Here is an 11934-nt window from a genome sequence, read left to right on the forward strand (position 1 = left end):
TCTGTTCCCTTTTTGTAGGTACTGGGGGAAATCCTTCACATAACCTCGGAGTTCCTTACCCAAGAGACGAAGGTACCATCAACAATTTCACAGGTGGAGACTTTCGAGGCTAAGAATTCCAAGTTGAGAAAAGATTTAATCACTGCTATGGGAGATGCCAACACCATGAAGGAATAGGTCAAGGGCCTTTCCGACGAGCTAAAAGTGGAAAAACAATTAGTTACGGAGAAGGACGAGCAACTTTTGGCGGCCAAGGAAATGTTGAAGACGATTGCTGTGAAGTCTGTAGAGGCTTTTCAGAAGACAGAGGAGTACAACACCGTCCTCTTCAATTGGTACTTTAAATGCTTCGAGCTCCTGAGGTGGTACCTCGTCAAACATCCAACAGGAGTGAACTTAGAGAACCTTGACCTCGAGGATGTGGATAAAGAGATGGCAGCTGACGAGGCTTCACAGTCTGCTGCTCTTAAGGAAAATGCTCCAGATGGTTGACGTCCCTCTGCCTCCTCCAGATGCTAGAACCTACTTTCTCACATATATCTTTTTTTTTTATGTTTTTTTGCTTTAGGTGACCAGTTTGTTTTGGGCCTTTTTAATTCTATTTTGAGAACAATATCTCTATTTCCAGAACAATGTTTTTTTTTAGCCCAGTGTTTATGGGCCTTTAATTTTAGTATGGAAACAATGGTGCCCATTGTTTTGGGTTTTTAAGTATATTTGTAATTGTGCACTTACTTGTCTGTATTCTTGCATTTGTGTGATCTTTGTTTGCCTCATTCTTTTAGTTATTTCTTCCTGTAACTTGCTCTAATTCTGATCCATCAGTACCTTTTCTTCGTCCAAGTGAAACTTGATCACTTGGCCGTTCTTTGTGACTCTCCCATACTAAAGGGATTTGGACACTCATTTTTGTTCGTCAGTAACTTACATTTGTCTATGCGGAATCTTGTTACTTACGTGGCTTACACCCTGTTTTAAGGATCTTGCCACTTTAGGCTTTGTCAATAACTTACATCCGTTAACGCGGAATCTTGTTACTTAGCCCATTTTTTTGTGACTTACACCAATTTAAGGGATCTTGTCATCCTTTTGACTTGTCAGTAACTTACATTCGTCAGCGTAGAATCTTGTTACTTAGCCCGTTTTTTGTGACTTACACCCATTGAAGGGATCTTGTCATCCTTTGGATTCATCAGTAACTTACATCCGTCAACACGGAATCCTATTACTTAGAAAATTTTTGTGACTTTTAAGCTACTGGGTTTGCTTGCATTAGGTCATTGGCTGAATAGTCCTTTTATTGCTTTTCAAATATGAGTACAAGTATCTGTTACATCTTTTGATGGTATTTCTTTAGGTGTTCAATGTTCCTTGGTCGTGGTAGTTTCTGCCCATCTAAGGTTTCCAGGTGATAGCTACCCTGTCTGGAGTAATGGACGACCCAGTAGGGTCCCTCCCAGGTTGGGTTGAGTTTCCCATGAGCTGGGTCTTTGGTTGTCGGGGTGACCTGTCGTAGGACTAAGTCCCCAATGTCCAGTCGCCTTAGCTTTACTCTTTTGTTGTAGTACTCGGCCATCTTCTGCTGATACTTCGTTATCTTGTTGGAAACTTCATTTCTGACCTCGTCCAAACAGTCTAGGTTTACTTTCAGTTGGTCATCGTTGCTCTTTTCATGGAACATCTCTCGTCTGACGCTGGCTATTCCTACTTCGACCAATATTATTGCCTCGGTGCCATAAGTAAGTCTAAAGGGAGTTTCTCTGGTTGGAGTTCTTGTTATAGTCTGTTTGGCCCACAACACATTGGGTAATTCCTCAGGCTAGGCCCCCTTAGCATCGTCCAATATGGTTTTGATGATCCTGAGAAGTGTTCAGTTGGTCAACTCTACTTGTCTGTTCGCTTATGGGTGTCCCAGGGATGAGTATTGGTTCTTGATTCCCAGGCCTGAGCAAAAGTTTCTAAAGCCTTGACTATTGAATTGTCGTCCGTTGTCCGATACAATCATCCGTGGGATCCTGAATCTGTAGATTATGTTCTTCCATATGAAGCTCTGGATTTTTGCTTCGGTGATGGTTGACAAAGCCTCTGCTTCAACCCACTTCATAAAGTAATCAATTGCGACTAGTAAAAAGTTTACCTACCCCTTACCTTATGGCAACGAACTGACGATGTTGATTCCCCATTGCGCGAATGGCCACGTGGAGGCTATCATCATCAGTTTCTCGGCTGGAAGGCGTTGGACATTCCTGAATCTCTGGTACCTGTCGCACTTCTTGGCTAGCCCCCTCGCGTCTACCTGCATAGTAGGCCAGAAATAACCCGTTCGGATAACTTTGCTTACCAAGGCCCTGGGGCCAACATGGTCTCCACAAACCCCTTCATGGATCTCTTTTAGAATGTACTTGGCTTCCTCTTCGTCGACGCATTTTAGATAGGGCATGGAGAAGCATATCTTGTACAGGGTGTCATTCAGGATTGTAAATTTGGTTGCTCTCTTCTTGACCTTCCTAGCTTCTTCGGTGTCTTATGGGAGGTGCCCGTCTTGGAGGAAGGATATGATCGAGGTCATCTAGCTATTCGTACTCTGGATTACAAATGTAGCAACTTCTTCAATATTGGGGTGTCTTTGGACTTCCACTTTCAAGTCCGTGTTCGTTGATCCCTCTTCTAACGATGCTAGCTTTGCTATTTCATCTACTACCATGTTCTCATTTCTTGGGATTTGCACAAATTCCACTTTGTCAAACTCTTGTGTTAAATGCTTCGTCAGCCTGAGGTATTTTCGCATTCTCTTTTCCATTGCTTCATATTCGTCCCTTATCTGCCCCATCACCAACTTAGAATCACTTTGGAGGAGCATGTTTTTTGCTCCTAGTGCTTTCCTGACCATTAGCCCCGTCAATATTCCTTCGTACTCAGCTTCGTTATTGGTGGCCAAGAATTTCAGCTCCTCATATTTAAGTATTTCTCCTTCTGGGGTGATGATGACGACCCCTGCTCCTCCCTTCTTTTGGGAGGACGAACTGTCGATTTGTATAGTCTAAAGCTCTATATCGTCAGAGGGGTTATCCTCGTCTGGGAGGGTGAACTTGGCAATGAAGTCTGCCAAAGCCTGTGTCTTAATTGCCGTCCTAGGGTGGTATTCAATGTCGAGTTGGTTAAGCTCAATTTCCCACTAGACCATTCTCCCAGCCGCCTCAGGCTTATTCATGGACTTTTTAATGGGTTGGTTTGTCATTACCAAAATGGGGTTTGCCTGAAAGTACGGTCGCAGCTTGCGTGAAGCTACTATCAATGCAAATGCAATCTTTTCAATTCTCAGATACTTGGCTTTTGCCCCTGAAAAGCTTGGCTAACGTAGTACACTATGAGCTGTTTCTTGTCTTCTTCTCGAATCAAGGTTGCGCTTACGACCGTGGCTAATACTGCTAGATACAAATACAGGTTTTTCCCCTCCTTAGACGGACTTAAGAGGGGAGGATTGCTCAAGTAACACTTGAGCTCTTGGAATGCTGCCTCACATTCGTTAGTCTAGACAAAGGCTTTCTTTAATGTCTTGAAGAAGGGTAGGCATTTGTCCATCGCTTTAGAGACGAACCTATTAAGTGCCGCTATCTTGCCTGTAAGCTTTTGGACTTCCTTGACGGTCTTTGGTGATGTCATGTCGATTATGGCTCGTACCTTCTTTGGTTTTGCTTCTATTCCCCTTTGGGACACCATGAATCCCAAAAAATTCCCCGAAACTACTCCGAAAGCACACTTACTGGGGTTCAATTTCATCTGGTACTGCCTGAGTGTGGCGAATGTTTCACTGAGGTAGTCCAGGTGAACAAACTCTTCTTTGCTCTTGACGAGCATATCATCTACATATACCTCCATAATTCTCCCGATCTGTTTGTTAAACATTCTGTTTACTAATCTCTAGTAGGTTGCCTCTGTGTTCTTCAAACTGAAGGGCATTACCATATAGCAATAGAGCCCTTGACTCAGATGAAAGCAGTTTTCTCCTGGTCTTCTTCAGCTATCTTTATTTGATTGTGTCCCAAGAATGCATCCATGAACGTCAGTAGTTTATGCCTTGTTGTAGAATCCACGAGCTGGTATATTCTGGGTAGAGGGAAACTGTTTTTTGGGTAAGTTTTGTTCAGGTCCGTGAAGTCCACGCACATTCTCCATTTCTCGTTTGCTTTCTTCACTAAGACGATGTTGGCGAGTCAATCTAGGTAGTAAATTTCTCGAATAAAACCTGCTAACAACAGTTGTTCTGGGTTTAGCTTCAGTTGCTGAAAAGCAGAAAGGTAGATAATATTTGCAAAACTGCCATTATCCCTGAGGATTCTCCTGGTGTTGAATCCTTCTATCATGAGCATTATGACCAAGGGGTCGTCATGGGGCTATTTCACTCCCCTAGCGTCTTCCTTAGAGAAAAACATGTCTCAGTCCGTTCGTCTGTCTCTGCTTAAATGGGGGTATACGGTGGACGCTATTCACCTACCTCTGATATACTTTCTTGAGAGATTTGAATGAACAGCCTGTGGACGATCCTCCTGTGATTGTCTTTATCTCTCTTATCACGTTTGGTGGTCGTTAGGACATGTGATCCTCGTCCTTTGGCGTGGATTCGTACTGGTTTTTACTATTATCCCTGAATATACTAGATTCTCCCTTCTCACAAACTTTTGTAGTTTTCCTTTCCGTATAAGTTCCTCTATCTGCTCCTTCAGGTCTCTGCAATCCTTGGTGTAGTAGCCATGATCCTTGTGGAACAGGCAATACTTCTTTTTGTCGTGCACGTGGTGTGACGAATGTAGTGGCCTTGGCCATTTAAGGTAGTGCTCATCCTTAATCTGTGCCAAAATTTTGTCAACAGGCATAACTAAAGGAGTGAATTTTACCATTTTAGGAGTTTTTTCATCCTTTCTTTTACTCCTGTTTCTGGACTGACGATCTTGTCGCTCCCTTTTCGTCCTCTGTGATCGTCTTCCTTTATTCCTTTGTCATTGGTTTTTTCCACGTCCTTTATTGCGGCTAGAGCATCTTCAGAGTTCATGTACTTCTGCGCCTTCAAGAGCATTTTTGCCATCGTCTTAGGAGGTTTGCAAGTGAAACCACGAACTCTCTAGACTTCAATCTAGCTTTAAAGGTTGTTAACTACACTTTGTCATCAGCTTCGTCTACTTCCAGAGTCTCGAGGGTAAAGCGCTTCATGTAAGACCTCAAGGTCTCTTTCTCTCCCTGCTTATTGGTGAGCAAATGGTCTGCTGGACTTTTCGGGCGTTGCCCTCCTACGAAGTGGTGTAGGAAGGAATTGCTCAATTGGTTGAAGTTGTTAATGGACAAGGCAAGTAGTTTCCTGAACCATTCCCTCGCCGCCCCTTTGAGAGTAGTAGGGAAAGAGTGGCACATTATCTCATTGGGGGGTTGTTGAAGACCCAACGTCATCTTGAAAGTGTTAAGATGGTCCAAGGGATCCTTAAGCCCGTCGAACTGTTCGAGTTGAGGCAGGCGGAACTTCAATGGTACTGGGCACTTAAGAACTGTTGCCGTGAAGGGAGAATCTGTGGTCCTAACCATCCTATCCATACTTCGATCTGTTTTTTCTTTGATAGCGTTCCTTAACTCATCCATTTCCTTCCTCATTTCTCGAAGAAGTTTTGAGCTAGGTTCATCTGGAATGGTGGGCCTTTGATAACTTCGCCTCTGGCTATCCCTCTCATCTTCCTGATTGTCTCTAAATCAATTGGTCTCCAGCTGGAGTCGCTGCCTCATCTCCTGGTTTTGTCTAGTAAGTTCTTCCACGCTAGCTGTGAGTGCTTGGATTTGTAGGGCCAATGTCGCAGGGTCTGAATTAGACTCCATTTGGATTGTTGAGAATGGTTGGAATTGTATTCTTGAACCTCAATACGAAAATGTCGTTTCCCACAGACGGCGCCAAACTGATGAAGTCTAATTCGCCAGTCGTGTATGTTCGCCCGGATGATGTCGAGACCTCGTCAATGTTCTTGCAAAATGAGAGAAACTTCTCTGAGGTGGACACCGGTGTGGCGCTAGCCACAACGTCTCCGATGCTTAAGTTAGTGACTAGAAATCCTTTTAAAATAGAATGAGAAGTGTAAAAGTATGTCCTTTTTTTTGGAGTTGTGTACCTTGTGTGCTTCTAATGATTGTATATGTATATATATATATATATATATAGTCTTTGGGGTTTCTAGCCGTTGGGACCTTGATTGTGGTTTTAATGCTCTTCTTGTAATGCCCCGGGGTTCATGATTATGGGATTTAATGAGATTTCAACAGTCTGCCTTCTGATCGGTAACCGTCTAGGGTATTAAGTGCTCTTTATTATTGATTTGCTTGTGCTCGTCCATGCTTCGTTGAGGTGGACGAGTGTGATGTCGTATACTGAACGTGAGTTCGTCAATCCCATCAAATGTTAATGACAAGGATGACAAGAAACCACCACATAAGAATTTTTTATACTTCTTCATAAGCTTGGTATGTATATCAATTTTTGTTTTCCCTCCAAAGACGCTTTTGCTTTGCTTCCATTAGTCTCTGTATGTGGTAGGTGAAAATGAACTTTGCTTCTAGGAAACTCTTTCCGAAGCTCATATTGTCCAAAACTGGCATTTTGAGTTAAAGTCCTTATTCCATTCTGCTAACCATTGAGTCTAGGTTTCCCCTTCTGCTATTTTGTATAAAAAAAAAAACTGGCATTTTGAACCATATAGGATTTATTTTACAGAGACTAATGATATTAAGAGGAATTTAAAGAAGGGAAATCTAGTGAATTGAAAATAGCAAAACATCTGTAGCAACAGGATGATTAACAAAAGTTGGAACAACAATTAATTCACCATTAACGCAAACTTGCTGCAGTCAATATTTAAGAAGAAAAAAAAAAGGATAAGAGAGAACAGAGAACAAGTAGAAATGAACACACTTTTGCTTTGCTTCCATAGGTCTCTGTATGGTGGAAATTAACTTAGCTTCTAGAAAAATCTTACTGGAGCTTATATTGTCAAAAGCATTTAATTTTGAACCAATTAGGATTTATTTTACAGAGACTAATGATGTCAAGAGGAATTTAAAGAAGGGAAATCCAGTGAATTGAAAATAGCAAAACATTTGTAGCAACAGGATGATTAACAAAAGTTAGAACAACAATTAATTTACCATTAACGCAAACTTGCTGCAGTTAATATTTAAGAAAAAAAAGGATAAGAGAGAACAAAGAACAAGTAGAAATGAACACACTTTTGCCTTGCTTCCATAGGGCTCTGTATGTGACAGGTGAAAATGAACTTAGCTTCTATAAAACTCTTACCACAGCTTATATTGTCAAAAACTGGCATTTTGAACCAAATAGGATTTATTTTACAGAGACTAATGATATCAAGAGGAATTTAAAGAAGGGGAATCCCGTGAATTGAAAATAGAAAACATCTATAGCAGCAAGATGATTAACAAAAGTTAAGACAACAATTAATTAACCATTAACTCAAACTTGCTACAGTCAATATTTAAGAAAAAAAAAGGATCAGAGAGAACAGAGAACAAGCAGAAATGAACACACTTTTGCTTTGCATCCATAGGTCTTTGTATGTGACAGGTGAAAATGAACTTAGCTTCTAGAAAACTCTTACTGGAGCTTATATTGTCAAAAACTGGCATTTTGAACCAAATAGGATTTATTTTATAGAGACTATTGATATCAAGAAGAATTTAAAGGAGGGAAATCCAATGAATTGAAAATAGCAAAACATCTGTAGTAGCAGGATGATTAACAAAAGTTGGAACAACAATTAATTTACCATTAACGCAAACTTGTTGCCATCAATATTTAAGAAAAAAAAGGATACAATATCATTTTTACATAGCACCACCACTAACATCACTTTTGATGAAGTACGGGTTCGTCAGTTGTAGTGAGGTCGTCCAGACGGGACCAGACTGATGAATCACGAGTTCGTCAGTCGTAGTGAGGTCGTCCAGACGAGACTAGAGGTCTGCTTGTGTCGAAATTCTCCAGAATGGTCACCGGTGTGGTGCCTGCCACAACGTCTCCGATGCCAAAGTTAGTACAAGGGAGTTTATAATAATAGACTATAAGAATGATTAGGGATATCTTGTAACTGTGTTCGTACCTTCTGTTGGCAATGCGTGGGCTTTATATATGTTGTTCTAGATTCTAGCCGTTGTGGCAGTTATTGTGGCTTTAATGCCTCTTTTAGTAACGCTTCTTGCTAAGTAATGGGGTTTTAATATGCCTTCAATGGTTCGTCCAGCTAGTTCTGTAACCGTTCGGAGTATTATTGGTGGCATTGAATGATCCTGCTATCCTCGTCAGTGACGTGTATACTTGTTTAAGCTCGTCTCAAAGAGTAGTCTCGTCAGTCCCATCAGATGCCTTTAGTCTCATCAGCAGTTAATCTCGTCAGTCCCATCAGATGCCTTAGTCTCGTCTGTAGTTGATCTCGTCAGTCCCATCAGATGCCTTAGTCTCGTCAGTAGTTGATTTCGTCAGTCCCATCAACTTTTATTACACATCATTCATAGCATGTCACCTCAATAGTTTGTAAAAACTTTTTGTGGCTACAATCTTACTATACAAACAACAAAAGTATTATAACTATATAATTGTTTGAAACTTAATAAAATAAAATATTAACTTTTATCATATTAATATTTTGAAAATTCTACAATTGGATTCTATACGCTAGTGTAGGGAGGGGAGGCCAAGACTTCCCTTAGCAATTTTCATTACAAAAAATTTAAAATTAGGTGCACCTTTTGCTTAATGGTCCTCTTGATATTTAAAATAAAATTCTACAAATTTATAAACACATTTAAAATACTAATGGCTTGTTTTGCTCTTAATATTCACTATTTTTTGTTATATATAACCCGTTTAACTTTATAAGATTTAAAACGTATGCTTTTAAAAATGTATATAAATTTTTAAAAAACAAAAAAATCTAGGGTCACAAAAAAAATTTATAACAATTTCGTAGCATTCCCCAATTTACCTACCACCCCACAACTAGGCCCATCAAATTTTGCACTTTAATTATTATTATTATTATTATTATTATTGACTCATAATGTTGTGAGGTGGTTGGCAAATTAAATGTGAAATTACTGCAAATTTTTATTTTTTGTGATTCTGGACTTACACATAAGTAAATATGTCTTTAATGAGAACCCTTTTGTATTTAGAGACTTTTTTTGAGAAATAATTATAACATGCTACTAACCTCGCAGCTTGAACCTTTCTCCCTTAAACCCCCAAGCATTTTATACATGGAGAGGTGTCAAGTCAGCTACAAGGCCTTTGGCTTGTATTAAGAGACTTGATGATACAAAAATGTGGATTTTTAGAAGAAAAGATGCTATGGATTTTATGGCTAAAAATATAGGACGTGTCCTACTTTGTCATCCATAAAGTTTTTAAAAATATAATAATAGTCATTTATTATTGTTATTTTTGTTGAGCCAAGGTGTGCTTTGGTTGGTTATATAAATTTTTTTTTTTTTTGTTAAAACCAACATTTAGTTAATTTTATGGGAATGCTCTAAAGTCTAAACTACTTCCTTAGCAAGATCATCCGAATTTCAAACCCCAAAAAGAAGTTAAATATTTTTGGTTTAGTTTTGAGCTTGTTGTGAATGTTCTAAAAGTATTGAGGTACTGTTTATTCTTAAATTTAATTTTTGTTAAAAATAGCATTTAGTTAGTTTAATCCGAATGCTCTAAACTACTTTCTTAGCAGGATCATCCAAATTCCAAACCCAAGATTGAATACGCACACCTCTGCCCAAATACGCCTAGCAAATAACAAGCGCCAACGCACCAAAAAGCTCAGAGCCACACACTCCCGCCAGAACCTTCCCCTCCTCCCATATAAAAAGAAATTTTAAACTCTTCGACAGTAATATCAAATCAAAGTTCAAAAAAGTTTTGCAAAATGTATCTTGTCTTGACACTTGGTTCTAAAATGATGGCATCCATGATGCTCTGTTTCATACTCTGTTTCTCAAGCCTCTCTGTTTCTTTATCAGAGGTTGTGGTTTTACCTCTAACTCACTCCCTCCCCAAATTCAACAGCACCCAACTTCTCTTCAAATCGCTCTCCATTCACTCCTCCATTCGCTTCCAGCAACACCAGCAAAAAAAAAAAAACCAAAACCCAAGCCAACAAATCTCTATCCCACTCTCACAAGTCATTGCCTACCATCTTTCCATCACAATCAGCTCAAACCCTTCACAATCCATTTCTCTCCTCATGGACACTGGCTCTCATATTGTCTGGTTCCCTTGCTCCCCTTACAAATGCTTTCGCTGCAGAACCCCTCCCACAGTACTCCAAAAACCTCCCAAAAATGCCTCGGTTTCATGCAACTCCCCAGCTTGCCCCGCCGTACACTTTTCTAGATTTCGCTCAACCAATGATATCTGCGCCATTGCTGGTTGCCCTATAAAGCATATAGAAAACTCTGATTGCGACTCTTATTCTTGCCCACCTTTCTACCTTTCCTACTTTGATGGAAGCGCAATAGCTCGCCTTTACAAAGATAGTGCATCCATACCCACCTCCTCAGTTCCTTCTCTCATTCCGAATTTCACTTTTGGGTGTGCCCACAAAGCTATCAATGGGGATGTTGGGGTCGCTGGGTTCGGTCCTGGTTTGCTTTCTTTGCCATCACAACTCGCTACTGTCTATCCTCAAGTCAGTAAAGGGTTCTCTTATTGCTTGGGCGAATCCTCGTCTAATTACTCCGAAATTCCAAGTTCGAGTGCACTCATTCTCGGCCTCAAAGACGACTCGGGTAACTCCTCAACTGAGTTTGCGTACACGCCCATTCTCGACAACCCGAGTTACCCTTACTATTACATGGTTGGACTCGAGGGAATCTCTGTGGGAAAGAAGTATATCGCGGCACCGGAGCTTCTGAAACGGGTTGACCAGAATGGGGATGGCGGGACAATAGTGGACTCAGGAACAATGATGACGATGTTGCCGAAGAGTCTACATGACTCGGTGGTGGCTGAGTTGGATAGGTTTAATAACGAGCGAGCGAAAGTGATCGAGGAGAAGACGAGATATGAGAGGTGTTTTTATTTCGATGGCGAGATGAAGAATCTGAATCTTCCTACCGTGGTTTTTCACTTCGTTGGGAATGGATCCAGTGTTACGATGTCTAGGATTAATTATTTGGTTGAATCTTACGATGAAGAAAACAAGAGGCCCTTTGCGTGCTTGACATTCAAAAACGGTGGGGATAGAATTGGTGGGCCCGGGGGTATTTTTGGGTGTTACATGCAACGAGGGATTGAGGTTGTTTATGATTTGGTTAATAAGAGGATTGGGTTTGGGAAGCAACCGTGCAAAGCAGTTTTGGATAAGGTAAAATAAATAACCGGATGAAGCTAATGTTAATGTTTGATATGAACTCGACGGCTGTGATCTTTTTTACAAAACTTGGTTGACTTTTTGGGGAGCGTCTTGGACTTTTGGTATTGGTGGTTTGATCACACTTCAATTTAAGGTGGTATAAAATTGTTCGTTAAGGCTATATATGCCTATGGGATTCGGATGCTTGGAACAACAAATGAAGTGTGGACAGCTAAAATATTGTACTTTTTCTTAGTTTGTCATATGAAATTTAATACACTTATTGGTTACACATTGTAATGGTGCTTTAAATTAAGAATTTTTTTATTGGATGTCTTAAGCACATTTCATTAAATAAATCTATATATATAATAATAGGTGAAGTTGAGAGAAACTAAAATTAAAATTTCAAATTAAAGTTTCAATTTGCGCTATGTGTCCTAAATTATTTATTTTCAAAGAGTTTTATTTCTTAATTTTAGAATCAAATGTGGGACTATATCATAAATGTTCATTCAAATAAGTTATTAAGTACAAA

At 40.0% G+C, this 11934-nt stretch overlaps 1 protein-coding gene across 1 annotated transcript; it reads left to right on the top strand.

The window, feature by feature from the left end:
- The first annotated feature begins 10001 nt into the window (after positions 1–10001).
- LOC142612019 (putative aspartyl protease At4g16563) lies at positions 10002–11417 on the top strand. Its single transcript, XM_075784152.1, has one exon. The coding sequence runs from the start codon at positions 10002–10004 to the stop codon at positions 11415–11417; it is 1416 nt and encodes a 471-aa protein (XP_075640267.1).
- The last annotated feature ends 517 nt before the right edge of the window (positions 11418–11934 follow it).

The sequence above is a fragment of the Castanea sativa genome, chromosome 10, assembly GCF_040712315.1.
Source record: "Castanea sativa cultivar Marrone di Chiusa Pesio chromosome 10, ASM4071231v1".
Classification (NCBI taxonomy): Eukaryota; Viridiplantae; Streptophyta; class Magnoliopsida; order Fagales; family Fagaceae; genus Castanea; species Castanea sativa.

Coding starts and splice junctions, on each gene's coding strand:
- LOC142612019 (XM_075784152.1), top strand. CDS start 10,002: ATGGCATCCATGATGCTCTGTTTCATACTCTGTTTCTCAAGCCTCTCT.